This window comes from Malaclemys terrapin, chromosome 4 (assembly GCF_027887155.1).
Source record: "Malaclemys terrapin pileata isolate rMalTer1 chromosome 4, rMalTer1.hap1, whole genome shotgun sequence".
In the NCBI taxonomy this organism is placed as follows: Eukaryota; Metazoa; Chordata; order Testudines; family Emydidae; genus Malaclemys; species Malaclemys terrapin.
Genome location: NC_071508.1, coordinates 40,307,043 through 40,330,398, shown reverse-complemented (window position 1 = coordinate 40,330,398; position 23,356 = coordinate 40,307,043). Strand labels below are relative to the sequence as shown.

At 47.7% G+C, this 23,356-nt stretch overlaps 1 protein-coding gene across 1 annotated transcript; it reads right to left on the bottom strand.

Annotated features, from left to right (window-relative positions):
• Window positions 1-449: 449 nt before the first annotated feature.
• Window positions 450-23,173, bottom strand: LOC128836355 (synaptotagmin-1-like). The gene is made up of 8 exons (XM_054026564.1): window positions 23,117-23,173; window positions 20,341-20,518; window positions 17,927-18,042; window positions 15,488-15,880; window positions 13,063-13,128; window positions 10,586-10,705; window positions 3,966-4,077; window positions 450-2,204 (listed from the first exon to the last, which is right to left on the bottom strand). Exons 2-8 carry the CDS (start codon window positions 20,507-20,509, stop codon window positions 1,891-1,893), a joined length of 1,290 nt encoding a protein of 429 aa, XP_053882539.1. The 5' UTR covers window positions 20,510-20,518; window positions 23,117-23,173; the 3' UTR covers window positions 450-1,890.
• Window positions 23,174-23,356: the final 183 nt, after the last annotated feature.

Here is a 23,356-nt window from a genome sequence, read left to right as displayed (position 1 = left end):
AAAAGCTAACACAATGTTAGGCTGTATAAGGAATGGGATGGTGAATAATACAGAGAATATTCTAATGCCTTCATATAAAGCAAGGGTGTGACCTTATCTGGATACTGTGTGGAGTACTGGTCACACCATCTCAAAAAGGATGGTGCAGAACTAGAGAAGGTTCAATGAAGAGCCTGGAAAGCCTGTCCTATGGAGAGAGATTGAAGAGTGGGATTGTTCACTTTAGGAAGGATGAGTAAGAGGGGACATGATAAAAAGTATATAAAATAATTAATGAGACAGAGAAGATAGATTTGGAGCTTCTGTTCTCTCTGTTTCATCATACAAGAACCAGAGGACATGCAATTAAATTAAAAGGTAAGAAATTCAAAACCAATAAAAGGAAATACTTTTTTCACATAACTGTGGAACTCACTGCCACAGGACATCACTGAAGCCAAGAACATACCAAGATTCAAAAAGGGATAAAACATGTTTATGGGTATCAAGAATATCCAAAATTCTTATAATTAATTATGACAAATTTAGGAAAGGCTATGGAGCCTCGTGCATCAGGGCTTAAACCATTCTCTAACTGACAGAGATCCAGGTGAGACCTAATGTGGGGATCAGATTCTCCCACATCTATTCACTGCAGGGTTCTTATAGCTTCCACTGAAATAGCTGGTGCTGGCCACTGTCAGAGACTGGATACAGGACTAGGTGGATATGGGGTCTGATCTGTTTCTACAGCCAGACAAGGTGAGATTGTGCTGCCATGCCTCCACCAGGGGGTGCTGTGTGCTGGGAGACTAAACAAAGCAGAAGCCTGAAGTCCCAGAGCAGTGGCCACTGTCCACCCCTACATGCGGTGCAGGGAAATGGTGATATCCTGGGAAGAAAACAGTTTACAAGCATTAATGAGCTTTAGATGCACTACCATGCCTCCTAGCCACTTCAGGAGAGCCCTGAACACACACACACACACACACACATTTGCTGGAGATGGATCACAACCATTCATCCAAATTTAGCAGCTGGCAGCTCTCCAGCTGTGGTGGTGGCCACAGGGGCCAGACCTTTCCTGAGAGGGCAGCAAGGGCAAAGTGTGCAGGTTGCTCCTACTTCAGCAGGCTCTGCTCTCGTTTACAAGGTCTGGGCTGTTTCATTTATCTTTAGCAGGTGAGAGGGGGCTTCATTTACACAAAGCATGTTTGTTTTTAACATGGGGGTATCACTGAAGGAAAGTGCCTGACTGACAGCCTGGGATGCCGAGGTCTTGTATTCATCCATCCCCATAGGCACTCTATGTGCGTGTGAGTGAAGGGAGGCAGTGGTGGCAAGGCCTGGGTGCCTTCACTGGGAAAGTGCCACATCTGAGACTCTCCCAGGCAAAGAAAGGGAAAGGAGAGGAAGGATGCTTGAGGCACTGGACTGGGACTCAGGAGATGTTGGGTTCAAATCCCCACTCTGTCACAGAGTCCCTGTGAACCCTTGGACATGTCACTTAATCTTTGTGCCTCAATTCCCCATCTGTCAAAGGGGGATAATAATACTCCTGTCCTCCCACCCATTGCTTCCCTTGTCTGTTCAGATTGTAAACTCATCAGGGCAGAGTTGTTCTCTTACTGACTGTCTGTGTGTATACACAGCACCTAGTGCAGTGGGGCCCTGGTCTCAGTTGCAGCCTCTCGGTGCTGCGGCAATAGTACTGTTAATCAAATCACAATGGGACTTGGCAGGGATGGAAAGACATTCCCTTGCTGCTGCTGGGAGGGAGAATGAATCAGCAACTTTTGTCACAACTAGCAGCTACTTCGGTTAGTGCTGTTCTAACCAGGAACTTCAGGCTATGCCATGGAGAAAATCTGGCCAGTTTCTACATCATGGAAGTGGTGCAAAATCCTCCTTCTAAAGTAGCAGAGGATGCCACTTAGCCACAGGCTGCTGGACAGACTGCATCATGAGGGCCCAGTGGTCATTGGCTTCTCTGGGGCTCCTCTTCCCCAGGACAGCCTGTCCAATGAGCTGCCTGCTGCTGCCTCTGGCCCTGGAGCTCATTTCATAAACGGAGACCAGGACTGTGCAGGCCCCAGCAACAGGCTCAGCAAGATGGAAGAGGAAAGTCTCGTTGAAGATGATGACTGAGGTTCGGGCCCTGGGGCTGGATTTCTGATGCTTCTGTTTGTGGAGATGGCAGGAGATGTCTATTCTCGCATACACACCTGGGGCAGGGAGAGAGCAAGAGGGAAAAATGAGGATATAGGACATTGTGAGCATCCCTCAGACCTGACGTTACTGCTCTATGGACTTGATCCTGCACCCTTTCGGTGGGCAAAGCTCCCACTGATTTCAGTGGTGCAGAAGGAGGGCTGTAATGTTAACCACAGATCAGATTTGGGTCCTGTGATCCATGCACTTATGTGTTGGTGAACCATGACAGTTTCACAAGGTATATGCTTAGCGCCAGATTCTGCCCTTGAATGTCTGTGAGACTCCTGCTAAAGTCCATGAGAATGGTGCATAGGTATCAAGATGAGAATTTTACCCTTACTGGCAAGGGGATGGTTACACTAAACCCAGTTCCTACTACACCAAAGCCTGGCTGGAAACAAGGGAGAGAAGGCACTGGAGAGTCAGGCCCCTTCCAAGTAGAAAGTCTAAGGGTGTTGGTGGCAGGGCTGTTTCTATGGGTGGGCAAGCAGGGTAGTTGCCATGGGCACCAACTGCCTGAGGTGTACTGTACCACTGTGCCACTCTGGTGGTGGGGTTTTTGCACAGCTCTTGGGGTGTGTGCATGTGCATCAAATATTTTTCCACCCTGGTTGGCGAAACAGCCAGCTCTGCTCCTAGTTGGAGGAACCTGGTATAGGAACAATTGGTCTTGGGGCAAGAAGATCTCAAAAGCAGCTGAACTCTCTGCTGCCCTTGTTCCTCCCAGAAAAGAGAGATCTGAAGGTGGAAATATGTCTGCAGGAGTAGGCAAGAGAGAAACCACAGGAAGGGCTAAGGGCTTTGCCAAATTAGTGGGACGGGGTGGCCAAGAGATCCAACTCACTTATCCCCTAATGCTATCTGTCAGTTTACGCACCATACAATGCAAGAAGATAACAGCCCCATATTTCTGTCCCCTCTCCCCCCACCGCAGCCCCAACTAGCCGTTCAGGCAGAGGAAGAGGATGTCACGGACGACAATGTGCCCATATGTGCCGTCTGGCTGGGTGGTGCTTGGTACAGGATCCCAGAGGTCACGGGAAAGAAAAGGTGGCTTTGTCACCTTTTGTGTTTCCCGGATTCGAGACGACTCGGGGCCATTTCAGCTTTTGTGCAACGTAGAGCAGTCTCGGGGCATCTCTGAAGTGGGTCCCTGGCCCTTTGGAGCTGCCCCCACAGCTGAACTACATGAGCACAGCAACACTGTGGCCACATCTCTCCATCAACCACACACACACATGGGGGGAGGGGAGGATGTCAGTTGTATGCTACCTGGGGATTCCTCCACACTGAGATAATCCTCAGGAGCCTGACTAATCTGGCTTTATGGCAGGTACAAGGGCCAGGTTCTCTGTTCTGCCCCTTTGCATCTCTGCGTTGTCTCGGAAATGGACTAACACAATGTATGTGTGCGTGTGGGAGGAGACTGCCTTGCTAGGGAAGAGTCACTCAAGTACCAGTAGTGGAAGTCCCTGTGCTGGGTTCTTCCATTATTGCTCCTGTGCTTCAATTCTCAATGGCATTCTGCCCCACCCAGTGCCAGGGGTCTGGGCTTCAGCGGTGGCTCTGAGCCAGTGCAGCAGTGTTCAGTGGGGTTTTGGCAAATACTCCCCTACCACTGGACTGTAATGGGCCAGCAGAAGGGGAGCTCGAGTACTCTCTCTCATACCCTATCCTTCCCCTGGGAAAGAAGAGAGGCCGCAGACAGAGCAAGCCGCAGAGACACAGAACCTCAGGCAACCACAGACAGTAGGTGAAATAAATGCCTTTACTCTTCTCTGGACTGCTGCACACGGAGGCAGTTTTGACTTTGAGCAGCCCAATTTCTATCTTCTGAGAGATGGGAAGACACTTCAGCGACACAAGGACTTCTCCAACAAGGTCCTGTGAAAGGATAGCAGGCAGTGCTGTGAATAGCCCACCCTGACTCTATCCTCCAGTACACACACTACTCAACTGCCCCTGCTGAGAACAGCATAGTGGCCTGCCACCCTCTGACTACTTTCTGACGGAGGAAAAGCTAAACTTGGGGAGGTATTTAGTTGCTCTGAAAAGCGAAGGAGGCTATTTACGGTCAGAGTTAAACCCATGTAAATCTGGAGTGACCCTCCAACTGGGATCAGAACCTGACCCAGGGACTAATAGCACTGAAGCCAAGCAGAGCATGAGCATGTGTTGTACAAAATGTGTCCCTCTCCCAGCACTGCCAACCCCCACCCAATCCTGACCTGAAAGCTCCCCCTGCACTTCCAATCAGGCCTGCTGATGGGGGAGCAGTCTGTGTAAGGGGGCAATTGCCCAGGGGCCCGGGCGATTTAAAAGCTCTGCATCCCTTTTAAATCACCTGGGCGGGCCACAGTGCTCCTAGGCGCATGCGGGATGGTACTGGTGGCAGCGAAGGCAGCCGAGTGGGCATGCGAAAGCCTTGGCCGTGCCGGAAGTGCACGTTCAACAGCGCAGCTGGTAGCTTGCTGGGCACCAGCCAGCGCAGGCGCAGCACCGCCCAAATGTCAGGCGGACCTTTCTAGGGGACCCTTTGACTGTTCTGCCCTGGGCAGAGCCGTCCCTAGGGTATGGCGAATCGGGGCAACTGCTCCGGGCCCCACACTTTGGGGGGCCCTGCGAGCTGCCAGTGCAATTGGCCAGCCTGGTCGGTCCCGAAAGTGATGGATTCATTACTTCCGCCCCAGGATCCGCACCCCCCTCGGGGCAACCCTGGCCCTGGGGCCTGGAATTGCTGTCGCCGGACCTGCTTCCAGTCATCAGGGTCAAACGCACTCACAGGGCTACCGGGAAATCTCCCCAGCCAGCCAATTTGTGTTAACAGTCCTCAGCCTGTTTAATGAGAGGCCCGTCTCTAAAGCTTACACAGAGTCAGGCTTCTCAGCAACTCTCTGGTCCCCAGAGGGTCCCTACAGCTGGCTCTGCTGAGGCTTGCTCCACCATGCACTGCAGGTGCCAGCAAAGGAAACAGCAGAACCTCCCTTCCCCAATCCACCTGAGACTCAGGGACTGAGTATGAAGCGCAGCCCCCACCCCCTGAGGCATGGAAGAGGACTGAAGTGAACGTGCCCCAGCAGTATTCCCATAACTGAACTGCGATGGGAAGAGCCTGTAGCTGCCTCCCACGCCCTGAGGAGGGGAGCTGAGTAACAGGGAGTCCTGCCACTTGGCCTCAAAGACCTGTCTGTGTGTAACTAACCGAGTCATCACTGTTCTGACAAGGACATGTTTCACACTCACCTCACACAGGGTGCAAGGGGCAGTGCAGAGAACTAGCTCCACAGGACTCGACACTTATAGGAAAGTCTGTCTGTCTTTACCTGGAGATTTCCTGAGAGACAGTTGGCCCCTGAGCTCTACCCTCATGATCATGGGGCCATGGTCTCTTTTTTTCCCTTGGAGGCCTTTACCAGCCTGGGGCAAAGATGCCACTCCCAGACCTATCTTGGGTGGAGACCGTTAATTGCACTATGTCAGGAGATGGTTCTGTGATGTGGATAATGGGAGAGAAATCCAAACTTTCTTTTGTGACGCATTTCAGGATTAGACCCACCCCCCAAGGCCCTAGAGTCCTAGGTTTTAAGTCCACAAGGTACCATTTTAATAATCCAGTCTGACCTTCTCATAACACAGGCCAAAGAGCCTCACTCAGTAATTTCTGCATCAAGCCCAGAATTTGTCTGAGCTATAACCATGGGCGACGGGTGAACCCCTGGCTCAGGGAGGCTAGCGCCCAGCCCGCCTCTTCTGCCTTAGGTCCCGTTCCTCCCGCCAGAGCCCAGAGCACACGTGCACATACACACACACGCTGCAGCTGCCAGGCCCCCGATCCCGCCCAGGCCGCCCGAGCACCCCCATCTCCAGAACACTGAGAGGGCAGCGCAGCCTCTCCCCTCAGTCCCAGAGCTCTTGGCAGAGTCCCTGGCTGCAGGCTGGCCCCCATTAGCCCCAGCCCAGGGCCCTGGCCACAGGGGAAGAGCCACCCGCAGCACAGCACCAGGAAGCAGGGGTGGCAGAGAGTTAGCAGGGCCATGCAGGGCTGTTTGGGGAGGCTCAGCCTTATCCAGCTTTTGATACCCGCCACCCCTGGCTATAACCTATCTTTTAGACAAACATTCTGTCTTGATTTAAAGACTTCAAGTGATGGAGAATCCACAACATTCCTAGGTTGTTTCAGTGAAAATCCTCACTGTTTAAAAATTCCCCTTTATTTCTAGTTTGAATTGGTCTGGCTTCAGCTTCCAGGCATTAGATCTCATTTTGCATTTTTGCCAGATTAAAGAGCCTCATATGAGAAATCTCTTTCCCGTGTAGATACTTGTAGATTGTAACCAAGTCACCTCTTAACCTTTGCTTGGATAAACTAAATAACCCGAGCTCCTTTAGGCTCTCTAAGGCATGCTTTCCAGACCTCAAATCATCTTTGTAGCTCTCTTCTGACTCATTTCCAGTTTTCAACATCTCTTTGAAGTGTGAATACCGGAACAGGCACAGTATTGAACTCGCTAATGCCATATACAGAGGTAATGCAGCCTTTCTGCTCCTCCTTGATATTCCCTTCTTATACATCCAAAAGGTCTTGTTCTCTCTCTTAGCTAGAACATTGCACTAGGCTCCTGTTCAACTGGTTATCTACCAAGGCCCCTAAGTTCTTTGCATTCCAGTGGCATAGTCCTCCAACTTGTAAGAGTGACCTGCATTCATTGTTCCTAGCTATATGGCTGTGTTAGAATGCATGAAACAAGCCCACTTCACCAAGCGATCCAGCTTAGTTTGTATAATTGACCTGTCTTCATTTTTTACCACTACCCAAATTTGTGTGCCATCTGCAAATTTTACCCGTAATGATTTTATACTTTCTTCAACCTCATAGATAAAGAGATTGGATAGCATTGGGCCAAGAATAGATCCCTGAAGAACTAGAAGCTCCCCTACTGGAGGACAGTTCTTCATTGACAATTACTTTCTGTTGTCTGTCAGTTAACTAGTTTTCAATCCATTTAAAATGAACTGCATTGATTTTTTTTGTTTGTTTATGTATAGTACTAAAAAATTATCAGAATGTGTCAGGAGGGACTAAAACGAATGCCATACAAAAGGCTAGGTATGTTATGTCAAGACAGTTACCTTTATCGAACTCTTGATCTCATAAAAAATGGAAACAAGTTAGGTGATGTTTGTGTGATGATCAATTGCAATTATCAATTGTACAGTCCATTCCACAGAACAGCAGTACCTTCTGCTGGGTGCACAGGACCCTACAAATTGATTATCCTTGTATTGTAATTGTGGAATCAGTGTTGTTATCCTAACAAGGCAGGAGGTATCTGCTATGACCATTCCCCTTCTCCCAACCCTGGAATATTAAGCTGAATTTTATCAGAGTACAAGGATACTGGTTTATTGGGAAGGACTCTAAAGACTTTGAAAACAGCTGCTGCCACCAAAATGGTAGTCATTCAGCTGACAGTATTTCCAGGTGCATGATAGGTTAGCAAGAGAATTATTTTGGTCTCTTATGAAAACAGTTGGCCTAATTCATTGTTTCCCTGAACTTAGATTGGCAGTGCAAAGAGGATGTAAAATGCTAGCCAGTGAGAAGCAACAGAGGGTCCTGTGGCACCTTTAAGACTAACAGAAGTATTGGGAGCATAAGCTTTCGTGGGTAAGAACCTCACTTCTTCAGATGCAAAAAACCTTAAGATGACTTGCATCTGAAGAAGTGAGGTTCTTACCCACGAAAGCTTATGCTCCCAATACTTCTGTTAGTCTTAAAGGTGCCATAGGACCCTCTGTTGCTTTTTACAGATTCAGACTAACACGGCTACCCCTCTGATACTAGCCAGTGAGATCACACCTACTCTGCACACGTTCAACTTCTTCACTACACAAGGTAAGGGGAATGGTGAATTGGGCCAAATGAGGAAATCTTTCCTGTCAGGTACAGTGGCACATAATGCCACTGAAGTTAATGGGGTTTCATGAGTATAACAGAGGGCTTGACCCAGTGAGTTTAGAGTGGGATTGTGAAAAGTGCCTGAGTGATTTAGAAGCACAAGTCCCACTGAAAGTCAATAGAACTTGTGCTCCTAAGGCACTTTCCAAATTCCTACCCCAGAGCCCTACTTCTCTTTGTATATTCACTCTTCTCTCCATTAGGCTGTGCCACCCTGTGGTTTCTGAGCTCCATCCTTGCTAGCAGTGGTGGTGTAAACCAGTTAGTGGCATTCTTACCACAGCATCATCTACCCCCATCAGGGCACATCTAGATACCAATGCCCAGACTACAGCAGTGTCCCCACCGCTGCTAGCATTGGACCTGTATGATGGGGCAGCGCGGCATATCCCAGCCTCTTCCAAGAACACAGACCCACTCAGACCTCCTGGCTTATTTACAGTGTTTTAATCCCTCCATCAACACCTACCTGTGTCTCTACATCCTCCTACTTATCTCAACTTTCTAACCCCTTCTCCAAAAAGGAGGCAAGATGGTGTCTCTATTCAGCAGACTCCTTTTAACCAGGCTTCCTCTCCTGCCTCAGCATGCCTTCCTGTGCCTTTTTTTTAACAGCTTCCCTGTTAATGAGCTAATTGGTTCACCAGCCTCACTCTGGCCTGGTAATCCAAGTAGTCCTTTGTCCAATTAGGCCTTCTCTAAGAGAACCTATTTAGAACAAATAGTGACCAGAGTGCTGGCTCAAGTGCCAGCCCTCAGCACTCCATCACAAGCTGTCGAGGTGTTAATGCAACAGTGCTCCACAAAAACGTGTATATGAGGCCTTTGTCTTCTCTTAAAATCAGTAATGTGGAGGGGGACAGAATATGGAGATGACTTCTGAGTTATGGTGGTGAAAAGAGCAGCATCTCCCTTGGGAACTTCCTGGTCCCTACCCATTCTCCTCAGTACAGGTTTGCCCTTGTATAAGATTGTTTTTTCCCAGCATGCCCTTCAGGGGATGGCTCTTTACATTTGCCAGAGGCAAGCAGCTGCAGCCCTAAAAGGACCTTTATGCAGCTGTCAGCATCTTTCTTTTCAGTGCAGCTGGTGGCCCCCCCCCCCCTCTCTTCTAACTGGTAGGTGTAATGGTTTTCCTTGCTTATTGACAAGGAGATGGCCCATTCTCATAACCCTGAGATCTCCTAAACCGTTCTGTTTTGCATTAAAAACTCTGGGAGTCTGGCTCTACAATGGGTTTGAACCAAATTCATATTGATTTCACGTAATTTTGGCTATAACTTAACAGTATCAACTCTTTATGTAACAGTTAAATGAACAGTTCTTGTGGCAATAAACTATCTAAGAAAGGCACTTTCATCCATTCCTTGTTCTTGGGGGCAGTACAAGCCAACACAGTGTGGTTCCTGTTACAACAAAATGTGTCCGTAGTTATTGCTGCCTGTGCAGAGGGAGGCTGATATGCATTATGTTCCTCTAGTGCCAAACTATGGCCTTTGCAGTTGATACACCTGAGAACAAGGGCAGTTAAAGGGGCCTGACTTTAATAAAAGGGGCATTTTGAGTAACACTTTATATTAAAGCTCTGTTTATAAATAGTTGATAAAGGATTGATATTTTAATAAATTGTTAATTATTTGAGTTGTTGGACTCGGGGTTGCTTATAACCAGCTAGACTGTAACCTGTTTATAACCATTAGCTAAGCATTTATTAACCGTTATAAATGGAACCTAGAATATAAAATGTGTTCTCATTTTGCATCTTCCCGCTACACAAACAAGTACGTGCTATTTTAGTGCAGGTAAAAGCTTCCTGATTAACTTTAGTCCTGCGTTAATCCAGGAGCAGGTATGCCACTGGCAGCAGCAGTATGAGCCTCTTTGTGCTGCCCACCAATGGGCCTCAAGCCTGACTTGAATAGTTAATCTCTGGGGGTACATCCACACTGTAATTAAACACTTGCGGCTGGCCTAGGTCAGGTGCCTCAGACTTGCCATGTAGGCATTTGGGCTTAGGCTGGAGCTCTGGTTCTGAGAGCCCAAGAGAAGGGAGGGTCTCAGAATTTGGCTCCAGCCCAAGCCCAAATGTCTACACTGCAATTAAACAGCCCCGTGACCCTGAGTCAGCTGACACAGGCCAGCCACGGGTGTTTAATTGCACTTTGGAGACATACCCTGGGAGAACAGTCAGGACTCCATGCTCCCAAACACCACTGCCTCTCTGCAGAGCCTGCCTGGGAAGCATGTGGAGCACAAAGTAGGTCTGTAATGAGGCCACTCGCTCATTTTCCATGGTCTGTCCCATGCTGATGGAAGGCAGGGACTGCCGGTTACTGCCTGAAAAAAGTCAAAGGCTCTTTATCCCTCTCCCTGGAGACATCCAGTGCAATCATGATGTAGTTACATTGTGGGAGGTGACACAAGAACCATTACCTTTGTAGTCTTCTGTAGCTCCTCGCAGAACTCCATACGTTGGGAGGCCTTTAGTTTGCTGAGGGTGACCCTCACTTCCCCCAGCATGGTGTGTCTGGAATACTTGTTGTAATGTTTAACCTATGGGACAGAGAGAATCAGCATCCCCCCTACAGGGGACACAGGAGCAGGGCTATGCAGTACCACATCCCCTGAAGACAACTGGAATTACGTCTGCACTAGGCCAGGTCTCAGACTTGGCCTTTGTTTTTCACACACAAGGCCTAGCTCCATGTCCATGCATCACATTCTCAGGGCAGCTGTCTAAATCCTACCTACCAGGCACCAGGTTTGAAGGGGTCAGTATTGGGCTGAAATGAGAGCAAGGGAGGCACATCCCCAGCAAATAAAACTTGGATCCTTCCCTTCCCGTATCACCTGAACAGGCTCCTTCAAGCTCTCTTCTCTCCTCACTCCCCCACCACTCGGTCACTTCCTTCCATCGGCTTCTCCTTCACAGTTAATTCATTTGCAATGTAAACAGCACTCAGGAGCACTCCGCACAGCTCAAGATGGGCTGTGCAAAGGCAGGTTTATGCTACCCTGCTCTGTGCCAGGGTGGCCCCAGGTGTCCGCTGGAGCAGCCCAACGTCTCTCTTTACAATCCCCCCACACAGGTCAAGAGAATCCTCTGGTGGCTGTTCACATGGGTTTCAGAACAGCTTTGCACTCTCGTATCTTTCTGTTGTTAAAAACAAAAACTTTAGGAATGCTTCCGACTGGGAGAGAGAAAATTCATTGTTTTCCCTTTCTGGAGGTGCTCAGATCCAACAGCTCAATATCCAGTACATAATAGAGACATAAAGGAGCTGTGCAAAGATGTTCTAAGACAGCTGAGGAACTTGCCCTGTGGATTTTTTTGTTCTCCTCTGCGCGCCAGTTTTGTCTCCTTCCATCTTTCACTCTCGCCGCATGGCCTCTTCCTCTCCCCTTTGTAGTTCACTGTTGCCCAAGCACTGGGCCTGTTAATGGCTGGTCGAACCATTCTGGTCATGATTATTTGGTTAGTTGCTTGCTGCATTTCCTTTCATACCCTTGCTAGGTACTTCGTCATTGAAGGTCCCATATGTAAGTGAATAAGAGTAAATGTAATTAGATGGGAAAATTGAGGGCTAAATAGTAGAGAAGCTTTGGAGTATTGAGCCACCTGGAGCATTGCCAAGACATAGCAGGTGTGTAGTGACACATGGGAATTGCTGTATTGGATCAGACCTGCAGACCATCCAGTTCAGTACCCTGTCTTTGAGAGTGGCCAGTACTGGCTGCTACAGGCATGGTGCAAGAAATGCTGCCGGAGGCAGTTATGAGATAACCTGCTACCAGGGAAAATTTCTTCCAAACTGTAATTAGAGGTTGACTTGTACCCTGAAGCAGGAGAGTTTGCATCCTTTCTGTAACTCCTGATGGTGGTGGTGGTTGTAGGTTTTCAATCCATATTACTGCAACTCTGGATTTTCTTGTGATCCATATAGGCTTCCAGAAGCATGTGTATCCTTCTAAGCTCTTGGTCTCAATGATAGTCTGTGGAACTCATTGCCATAATATCACTATAGTCTGGGGGCGGGAGGAGTAGCAATATGCTGTTTTAACAACATAACATCAGGAAGAGAATGGAAACAAAAGAATCAGCCTACGTTCCAATAGAGGAAAAATAAAATAAAACTATAATCACATAAAAATATGCATAAATATGAAACACATTCTGGGGCTGCTTCCTCAATGCCATGAAAAACTGACCAGCTGAGTCAGAAAACAGAAAGCACCTGATACAGCTACTAACACTTACATCTAGGGGACTTCCTCATCAACTCCTGTCTTGAGAGCTGAACTGTATTGGAACAGATAGTGCTTTTGTTTAGTTCCTTGGCATAAGCTCCCTGTCTCTGTAAGCTCTTGTAGCAGAGGAGAAAAAACAAAAACAAAAAAAAAATCCCTATTAATATACATAAAGGATTAGGTTTAGAGCCCTTTCTTTGTGGCGTCTCAGGTTACTGGGATGAAGAGCTGTGCAGATCACACATAGTGAGCAACTTATTCAGGAGTCGAGCTCTTTGGTTGGAAATACAGTAGAACAGGGGTCCCCAACGCGGTGCCCGCGGGCGCCGTGGCGTCTAAGTGAGCCCGCATACTGGCCGGAGGACGAGCATCCGCCGAAATGCCACCAACAAGCAGCGTCATCCAGAGGCGTCACCGCTGAAATGCTGCCGAAAATCGGTGGTATTTCGGCGGCAATGCCTCTGGATGACGCTGCTTGTCGGCAGCATTTCGGCGGCAACGCCTATTGAAGTTGCTGCTTGTCGGCGGCATTTCGGCGGATGCTCGTCCACCACCACGGCTCGTCGTCTGGTGCCCACCAGACGAAAAAGGTTGGGGATCACTGCAGTAGAACTTCAGAATTATGAACACCAGAGTTACAAACTGACCAGTCAACCACACACCTCATTTGGAACTGGAAGTACATAATTAGGCAGCAGCAGAGGCGAACCCACACACCTCATTTGGAACTGGAAGTACACAATCAGGCATCAGCAGAGACCAAAAAAAAATTAATAAAAGAAGAAGCAAATACAGTACTGTGTTAAATGTAAACTAAAAAAATAAAGCGAAAGTAGCATTTCTTCTGCATAATAAAATTTCAAAGCTGTATTAAGTCAATGTTCAGTTGTAAACTTTTGAAAGAACAACCATCATATTTTGTTCAGAGTTATGACCAACCTCCATTCCCAAGGTGTTTGTAACTCTGAGGTTCTACTGTAATCTTTCAGAGTAGCAGCCGTGTTAGTCTGTATCCGCAAAAAGAAGAACAGGAGTACTTGTGGCACCTTAGAGACTAACAAATTTATTAGAGCATAAGCTTTTGTGGATTACAGCCCACTTCTTCGGATGCATATAAATTTGTTAGTCTCTAAGGTGCCACAAGTACTCCTGTTCTTCTTTTTACTGTAATCTGTGCACCTACCTCTGTTTTTTACCACTGGCTTCCTTGTTCCCATTTGCTCAGTGAATATTCTGTACTAACACACTCCAGCCTGCGGAACACTTTCAAATTGTTTGCTGTGTGAGGATGTAATGTTTGAATGGTTGGGCACCAAGTCCCATAGTATTGTTTCTGCTCCCTGATTGGGGGACGTCTTCCTTCCTGTTAATAAAAACTGTGGATAACTCAGAGGGGCTTTTGATGCCCTCGGGTTAAGGGCTGGGAGCACTTTAAGGAAAAGCAGTAGGAAATAAAACTTGCTAGATCTGCTTAGCCCTCCTCTTTGGACAAGAGCCATATGTTCTGTTTATGTATGGAGGTCAGAGTACAGCTCAAGCGATATTGGTGCCCTGTTTGAATATGCCTCTCCAAAAGTCAGTCACTCACTTCCTGCTCTAGTCCTTACTGCTACCTGTATCATATTTCCCCTCCAGAAGGAATTCTCCTCATTTATGTGTGTGGTGGGTGGCCTGGGTACCCAACTGTGCTCCAGAAGCCTTTGTCTTGCCTGAAGTGATGCTTAAAAAGAGGTGCTGCAGCACCCAAAATGAAGGATGCTGACTCAAAGACACCTGCTGCTGCACATGACTATGAAGGAACAGAAGGGACACTCCTTTGGAGTGAGACGTGGATGAGCAGAAATGATGCAGATGGAGAAGAGCTGGCCTGGGGGTGAGTGACCACAGCTGTCCCCTCATTATCCTCAGATGCAGTGCCCCAGGCAGCTGCCTGCTTGTCCTATATTCAAAGTTGTCCTGTAAAAAGCAACAGAGAGTCCTGTGGCACCTTTAAGACTAACAGATGTACTGGAGCATAAGCTTTTACCCATGAAGCTTATGCTCCAATACGTCTGTTAGTCTTAAAGGTGCCACAGGACTCTCTGTTGTTTTTTACAGATCCAGACTAACATGGCTACCCCTCTGAAAGTTGTCCTGGAAGATCATAAACCATGTCTGATTTATCTTGAAGGAATGTGATACTTTCATCTTACCCTTCCTCTCACCCACTCAATGCCACTACGCTCCACTTCATCCTAGCTATTATTCCTCAGCACCTCCCAGGTAGGCAACTGATTCGCTACAGGGCCATGTGTTTACCCCAATTATCCAGAGGGAGGAACCATTGTTCCATAAGCCGTTGATGGACCAAGAGTGCAAATGGATTTCCCCAGAGAACCCTTGTATCCAAGGATTGAGAGAGAGGCAAAGCTAGTGATGCTACCTAGTGATCACAGCCAGTCCTGCATCAGAGCCATCAAATCTCGCTGACTTAGATACTGCCACTCCCCTCAGGCCCCAGAAATAAAATGCCAAAGAACTGCTGTTTGAGCATTTCAAATGCTGATATAGGGGACCCCAGCCCTTACCACCCGGCCTGTGTGAAGGGCGTTTGTGCCACAGTCCCATTCATGTCACAACAAGCCCGGCACCCTAACTGGCCACACAGTGAGACCCTGTTAGTCTCAGAGAGGATATGGAGTGGACGGGCATGAGAATGACAGAAGTATTGGGAGCATAAGCTTTCGTGGGTAAGAACCTCACTTCTTCAGATGCAAGTGACTTGCATCTGAAGAAGTGAGGTTCTTACCCACGAAAGCTTATGCTCCCAATATTTCTGTTAGTCTCAAAGGCGCCACAGGACCCTCTGTTGCTTTTTACAGATTCAGACTAACACGGCTACCCCTCTGATACTGGGCATGAAGAATGAATCCCATCTTCCCCTTTCAGAGGTGAAGAGAACAATACACCTGGAGGGGACAGCATTGGGGAGTTTTCCCATGATGCGCCTTTTCTGTGGGTATCGAAAAGGCCTCATTTTCCAGGGCCGTTAGCTGAGCCTCTTTAACCAGCACCTGACAAAGGTAACACAGAATGAGCCAGCCCCACCTCCAACTTCACAGTGCTCTTCTCCAGCTCGGCCTCCTGCAGGGAGCAGACAAACTGGTCCCCAAAGGCAGGTTTCCTGCAGTTCTTCACCGCCTGTGTTTGCCACTCATGGACCATGCACTGGAGGCCAGAGATGTGAGATGGGACCTGCTTCAGCAGCCGGACCCGAACAGCAGAGTCAGCGCTCCCTCGGCTAGGCAGGCCTGTCACTGCAATGACCGTCAAGAGCAGCTCAAGTCGGTCCCTGTGGTAGAAGAGGGAGAATCTCAGCCTGCCCCGGGAGCTCTCCAGGAAGTCTGCGTTGCTGCCCACACTCTCCAGGTTCTTGGTGCTGGTGCAGGAGGGGGAAAGGCAGGTACCCAGCTTGTCCAGTTCCTCTTGGAGTTTCTGGATCTGGAGCAAGAGAGACTGGCTCTTTAACAATGTAAACAGGCAAGACAGACATCTATTTTCTTCCTCCGGTCACTGAAACTGAAGGCCTGTTTATACCTAGTGGTGATCTGCCCTTTCGGGCTTGTCAGCACATGGAGTGATTCTGGAATGGCTATTCCTGAATCACTTCATGAGTGGACACTCTTATTCTGGATTAAGAGATGAAGTGATTCAGGAATAGTTATTGCATTTTAAATTCATACCCTACCTTAATGCAAATTAACTTTCAAGTGTAGACAAGCCAAATGTTGTGTGCTGAGGGGCCTTGTATGTGTTGGATGTGGTTAGGCAAGCAAGACGTGAGGCAAGTGGTTTATATCTCTTTGGGCCAAATCCTCAGTGGTTAGAAATCAGGATAGCTCCATTGACTTCAGTTCAAAAGTCTTTGTTGCCTCTGAAAATCATTACAAAGGACACAGAGGGAGGGGAACAGAACATAGACTAGAGCATGATTCCTGTGATACAGTAGTGAAAACACCACTAGCAGCACCTCTTTTACTAACTTCCTAATCCCTATCAACTCTTGCTGCCCTCTGATAGGCATTTTTTCCTAGTATGCCTTTCGGGCTGGGGCTGGCTCTTTAAATTTGTCTGAGGAAAGCAGCTGCTGTCCTAAAGGGGCAATTTTGTTTGCTGGCAGCACCTCACTCTCATCTAGCAGGTAAATACTGTAGCTCTTCTAGTTTCCCTTTCGTACTGCTGGGCACAGCATTCCCACATTGACTGCAGTGGAGTTATGCCCATTTATGCCAGTTGGAGATTTGGTCTGCTTGTGTGTCTGTGAGCTTTGCTCTTACTGCTCTCCCAGTCCCTCCCAGAGAGGCCTAGCTGGCTGGGAATCTCCACAAGCTAACCATGAACCAGAGCGATCCAGGTTCACTTTGGGCCATGGCAGAAACAGCATCGGCTGTGGTAAGCAGAGAGGGTACTACATGAGTGGAGAGGGAATCAGGAAGAAATGAGAAGGGGGAGATTAGAGAGTGTTCAAGTAAGAACAAAAGCCTCTCAGAGGAGGGAATAAGAGGCAGAGAGACAAACAGGAAACAGAAATCAAGATTGTAATCAAACAGGAGGAAGTTTTCCTTTATGCTCCCCAGATATTGCTCCTTCTGTATCTTACATCTCTCCTAGCCCCGGACTCTCTCATGCCCACCTGCAGTTCTGAAAGCTCTAGGAAATGGAGGAAAGGGTTCTTCTCCAGGGCTCGTTGCTAAAAGTGGGTGTCATGCCATTTCCAGTTGGAGCTGCTGACACCCCCAGACAGCTTCACAGAGGAGAGATCCAAGCTGAATTTGGCTCCCAGAAGTATGTAGACTCTCCAGTAACACTCCTCTCTCTTGGAGGCTGAGGTATGGTGGGGAGTAATTACCCAAGTACAGCATCATTGTGAAATCATAGTGTGGATTACAATCCCCGAGAGAATAATGTGATTGAATGGGGCCAGTGAAAAGAGACATTTGATGTGTCAGTGGTTTAATGCCTTGGCTTCTTATTCCTAGGTTCAAACTAGATTCAAATCTGGATTAGATCATAAAGGAAATGACTTTTGTGGTGTCAACCCCACGTACCTATAGGATTTTTTCTCCCCAACCCCACAGGCCTAATGTAATTGAACTCAGTTTGTTTTTTTGCACTTGAGAGAGGCTCAGGGTTTGATTAACATTGGGATGCTGGCGGTCAGGAAGATGAAAGTACCCTGGAAGATTGTGAAGAATCTTTTCACAGCACTAGCCACACCATGCTCAACTCTAACTGGGATTAGAAATCTCCCTTTACTGTGTCCCAGTCACTTCTATAATTGTGCTGTTGATTAGCCAAGCCTGGGAAACATAGGATTTCCTTCAGCATCTGCTTGCTTCCCATTTATCTTAGCAGAAGAGAAGCCCCCTTACAATGTAGAGTATTTTGCCCCTTGGAAATTGGTCAACCACTTCTCAATTCTGACCCTTTTGTAATAAAAAAAACACCTTTGACCTTCTGCAGGTGCCCTGGGGTTAGCACACTTGCCTTGACATCAGGAAGGCTCTGCTTAGCAATGTCAAGGAGAGCTGGTCGCAGTTTATCCCCCAGGATGCCATTCTCCGCCTTTGTGTCCTTACAGGCTTCACTAAGGTATTTCTTCTCTGTGGGAACGACAGCAAAGATTAGTGCAGCAGCCTGGAGATGGCATCTGTAAATATAAAGCCAGGGGCCAAGGTTTTCAAAGGTGATTTTTGGATGCCCAATCTGAGATGCCTTTCAAAGAGCTGGAGTTTCAGAAGTGCCAAGGACCTGCCCTCTGAAAATCAGACCCTTCAAACTGGACACCTAAAAATCAAGCCACCCAAAATCACTAGTTGCTTTAAGAGCCTGGCCAGGATTTTGAGAGTTGTTGCAGGAATGGGACAGGAGTTCACCATCATCTTCTCTTCCCCTCCAGGTACAACACTGCAGTTAGCAAGGCCCATTACTGGGGAGATTCCTTTCCTCTGATGAATCCAGTATGGATCACTGCCATAGTCGAGGTATTGGCCAGAGGTCTCAGCTGGTACAGAACATCCTATATCCCAAACTTCATGGGGTGGCTTGCTACCCATTTAGGACAAAAGTGAAAATCAGAGAATTCTAGGAAGATATATTCACATAAAGCTCAAGATTTGATAATCCCATACAGGGGAAATCAAACTCCGTGATTATCTTAACATTTCAGGTCAGTGTCTGAACTTGTCAGGAGTAGGAAAGGAAGGGGGAAGAAAGGGCATATGTGAAAGAGAGAATATTGTTACTTTGCTTGAAAAAAATGATCCAAGCACACTAGGATTGATGAGACTGGGGTGAATAGGAAGCTAGAAGTGTCAGGCTTGGCAATGAGGAAGTGGCCCTAGACCAGTGTCCCTTTGGGGGTGAGATGATAGATGGGCTGATTCAAGCTGTGACAGATGGGACGTGGGAGGAAGTTTTGCTAATGTCTCTGGGCTGGTGAAATCTAAGTAGCTGCTGGCTGGAGTGATGGTACATCCTGTGTGCTCTGGAGTTTCTGGGTGCAATGGGCCATTGTAAGAGGAAGAACCAGTAAGCAACACGTGTTCAATAAGGAGAAGTTGACTTCCCCTCCTTTCTTGTCTCACACATAGAGGTTACTTTGTATTAACAGGAGGAATCAGGTTCCTCCGCCCATCTCAGAGGGGGATTAGGCAAATTAATAAACATAGAGCTTTGCTGTTGCAAGAGGGTGATTACTTTTGTGCTGCCTGGGGATAACAGGATCAGGATCGCAGAGGGACACTCAGAATAGAATGTCAGGGTTGGAAGGGACCTCAGGAGGTCATCTAGTCCAACCCCCAAATAATGTAATAAGCTGCTGCACTTTGGAAGTCTTATGGAAAACCCAGTTCTAGCATGTAACCTTGTCCCAGGGGTTAAAGTAGATTGAAATGGGAGTAGGGGGGAGCTCTCTCTCTGCACCAGGGGAAGAGGAGTTATGGGGCAGGTGCTCCCCCAAGCCAAGAGGAGTACAGAGAGCTCTCCCTCTGCTTGTAGTAGAGGAGGGGGGCAGCACTGCCCCTCACTCCCACTTTACCCTGTCCTGTTTCCCCATACGGAGTTGTTCTAAAGCAGGAAGTTGTTCAAACTGCCCTAGGAAACATATTAAGTGGCATTTCTTATCCACTCCCCACCTTCTAAATGGCAAATGCTCTTGGCAGAGATTAAAATCCCAAATTTGGCTCCGGTACAGAAATGCCCTAGGCCCCATCATGTGGCGTCAATTACATTTTAAATACACATCAAAAAAGGCCAGCAGGGCTCACGGATTTGCTTATCTTCATGCCCATAAAGGAAGGAGAGTCCTCCAGAAGGGCATTAATCCCGGCCCTTGTGCTTATTTGCAGCCTGCAGGGAGGGTAGAGCCGAGCAGGGAGCTGATTCCCTGTTGCTTTGTGCAGCTATCTTTGTGCCACTGTTGAATCCATCTCTGGCACTAAACTGATCCTGAGATAAGACTTTGGGAGCTCAGTAAGTGCAGACGTGATTGATAAAACTCCTACTTTGTTCCTTCCTTTGACATGTCTATGTCTTGATTTAAAGAGCTCCAGATAAACTGGAATATAGCCCTTCTTCTGTCTTCCTTTGGCAAGGAATACATTTTGTGAATTCTGCACTACAGCCTCATTATGGAATCAAGAAGAGGAAAGGGGCTGGGAGGCAGGAAGCCCTTGTATGTGCACATTGTGGGAGCACCCAAAGGCTTCCATAGTGCAAACTCGTAGCCAAAGATAGTCCCTGCCCTGAAGAGCTTGCAGTCTGAAGGATAAGAACGTCTGTTTTGGCACATTTGTGCTCGGTCTTTAGTTTGCTCCTGTGTGAAGGTCCTTTGTTAAGGGTGAAGTATCACAGATACAGAGACCTTTTGTGGCTGGTGTGTACTGTCGCCTGGTACTTACTTCTCCCAAATTTTCTCAGTTTCTGGCATTGGCACATTTGGCAGGTTAAAATGGTTAGAGCCACCAAAACCAGGAGGATGGCTAATGCCAAAATCCCATACTTCCAGGTGTCGGGAAAGGGCAGCTGTAAACTCTGCAAGTGAAGCAGAATGGAGTTCTCTTGTGTCATCTCCCCGACCTGTAAGAGAGGAAGAAGGAATCAGTGCTTCCAGTGGAGCTGTCCACAGGCCTTCCATTGAGGTGCTAGATAAGCTTTCCTGGGGGAGGACAGGTCCAGTACAAGGGAATTGTGACAAGCAGGAGACAAGGAGCTGGTTTATATCCCCACACTTTCCAGAGGAGCGCCATGGTTGGCAAGGGGTTATAGTTGGTTTCTGGTTTTGGCTACTTAAAATGGGATTAAATCACTAGCCCTTGAAAGGAAGAGTACAATTTACCCCATCTTTATCAGCATATCAACCTCCAGCAGCAGCCAAAAAACAGTTCCCAGCTTTGGATAACAGCTGATCCAGGAACCTGCTGCCTAGTTCCACAGTGTAAACAAAGCCCAAAAGAAACTTCAGCCAAATGTTCTCTCCTCTTTCAAAACAAAAGCCTCCTCAATACACGTAATTCCTACATCTAGAAATGGGTTGTTGTCTGCACTAGGGTCTTTTTCCTATGGTTTCCCACCACTGCTACCACCATTTCAGCTCCACTGTTGATACATGGTATAGACAGGGCTCCAGTCAGCCAGCAGTGACATTCCATGAACCTTCTCATTGGTTTGGGGATTTAGGTATAACCCCACCTGCCCACCGACTTCTCTTCGTCAGCTCATCAGCCCAACCTCAAACTTCTGTTCAGTCAAGGAACCTAACCAACCTTCTGCCTAACTCACAAGTGGCCATAGTGACTCTGATGAAAGTGGTGTAGTTCTGCAAATTGGAATTGGTGTAAGTGCAAAGCAGTCTTGTAAAGGAGGTGTGACCCCTGCATGTGCATGAAGCTCACCGGCTAACAGGGAGCCTGAAATATCAGGGCTTATGGTACCTGAATGACTTTAGAAAAGGGGAAGGCAGCTGAAATTAAAGACTTGTTGAAACCTACAAGAGGAGAGAAACAAATCTTCTGGATAAGACTTTGCCACTTGACTCCAACATTGGCGCTCAGGTGACTTCTTATGGAATGCCACGAGCTGGGGATGCCCTAATGTTATCCTCCCAGCTGAACCATGCTATTCTCGGTTGAAAATACTCTGACAGGAGAAATTATCTACGCCTGCTCTCTTACAAATCCTAGCCCAGAACGCATTCACACACCACTCAGGGTGAGCAGTGAGGGCACTGGAGATCAGAGGAGAAGACAGAGGAGAGGGAGATGGGCTAGCACCTTCCTAAGTTACCCTGTGCCAGTCAGAGTTGGCACTGCTGCTGCTAGTACTCAGCTCTGATTTCAAATGACTGAAAAGACTGACTTAGTGGAAAGACATTTATCTGAAGGGCATTTCAACACCAAACTCTATTGACTTCAGTGAGCTTTGGATCAGATCCCAAGTCTCCTCCAGAGCCTGCTCCAGGGACAAAGGCTCTAAGATTACTGGTGTATTTCGGTGATTCATTCAGAGGAGAAAAAATCCTAAGGAATGAAATGCTAACTGGGTGGGGGTGGCTTTCCCTGCCAGGTCATGGTACACAGCCAGCCACCTAGTGCAGCAGGTACAAACTACAGACCAAATTCTGCCTCCAGTGCCCCCTGCAGCCCCATTGGTGTCAATGATCGTTCAGTAGAGGCAGAACATTCTGTCTGAAAATCACTTGCAAGCAAGCCTTACTCAGATTAAACTGGGCTTCTCCCCCTCCAGAGCCTGTTTCCACCGAGCCCAGCAGGGATGGGGGTAGTGCTGCACTGCACACTGTGGCCACTGAAGACTTGTCTACATTGCAGGTGGGTGTCCGGGGGAAGGAGGAGTACATTGTTTTAGAAAACCTGTCAACTAACTTGATGTCAGACACAGCTTAGCTCTTAATATGGACCATGTGTCTAAAAAAAAAAAAAAAATCTCTTAACTGACTGTAGTTTATCTTGGGGAATCATGTTCAAGAATCTGCCTTCAATAGCAGGCCCACTCAGAAAACCAGATCCATTTTTAAAAAATCAAATTGTGTCCCTTTGTCATTGTTGCTCCTGTTCTTTGCATTATATTAGAGGTCTCAGTTGTGATTATGCCCGCCCCCGCCTATGCTAGGCACTGTACAAACACAGAATGAGAGAGGATCCTTGCCCCACAGAGCTTAACTATCTAAACAGGCAGGAAAAAGCATAGGTGAGGAAAGTGAGGTGACTTACTCAAGGTTACACAGCAGCTGGGTGACAGAGCCGTGACTAGAACTCAGGTCTCATGAGTCTCGACCCAGTCCCTCACCACTAGATCACGCTGCCTCTCTTTTGCTGATGTACATTGGCAGGTGATCTCTTGAATAACAACAAATTGTACAACACCAAAAAAATCCCACATGCACATGCTGTCAGCGGAAAGAAAAACACTAATCTCAGCCTCTTTCTCTTCTTCCCATTCCTCTACCCATCCTAAAATAAGGTTACATCCAAAAGAGTGCAACCTTGGGGCAGGTAGCACCAGGAGGGGATGGGCAGCCTGCAAGAAACAACATGTTTATAGTGGCACAGGCACCCACAAGCTGCAGATGTTACTTGAGTCCCAAAAAGAAGCGTTTCTGTTCCTATATTTCCCCCTCCCCTAATCTTATTGGTGTCTCACTTAAAACAAAAATCCTACCTGCACGCAGGCTGCTGGAAAGCAGCTTCTCAGGGTCCCTCTCTGAGCCCGTGCACACGCTGGGACTGGCATCCTGTACTAGAAAAACAAGTTCCTGCCTCGTTCAGCAAGAAAAGAAAACATCTAATATTGACGCAGCCAATTCAGAACGGGTTGTACAGATGAAAATCTAACAGATCTCCTTGTAATTAGCTCAGGCAAAACACAGGGCTGGAGGTTTGGAAGAGCACAGCTCCTACG

Bases quoted from the DNA above. Each gene is read 5' to 3' on its own strand.
- LOC128836355 (XM_054026564.1), bottom strand. From the start codon at position 20,509: ATGACACAAGAGAACTCCATTCTGCTTCACTTGCAGAGTTTACAGCTG. The intron at 15,881-17,926 runs GCAAGTGTGCTA...CTCTTGCTCCAG, and splicing joins AGAGCCTTCCTGATGTCAAG to ATCCAGAAACTCCAAGAGGA. The intron at 10,706-13,062 runs GTGTGTGGTTGA...TCTGTCCCATAG, and splicing joins TACTTCCAGTTCCAAATGAG to GTTAAACATTACAACAAGTA.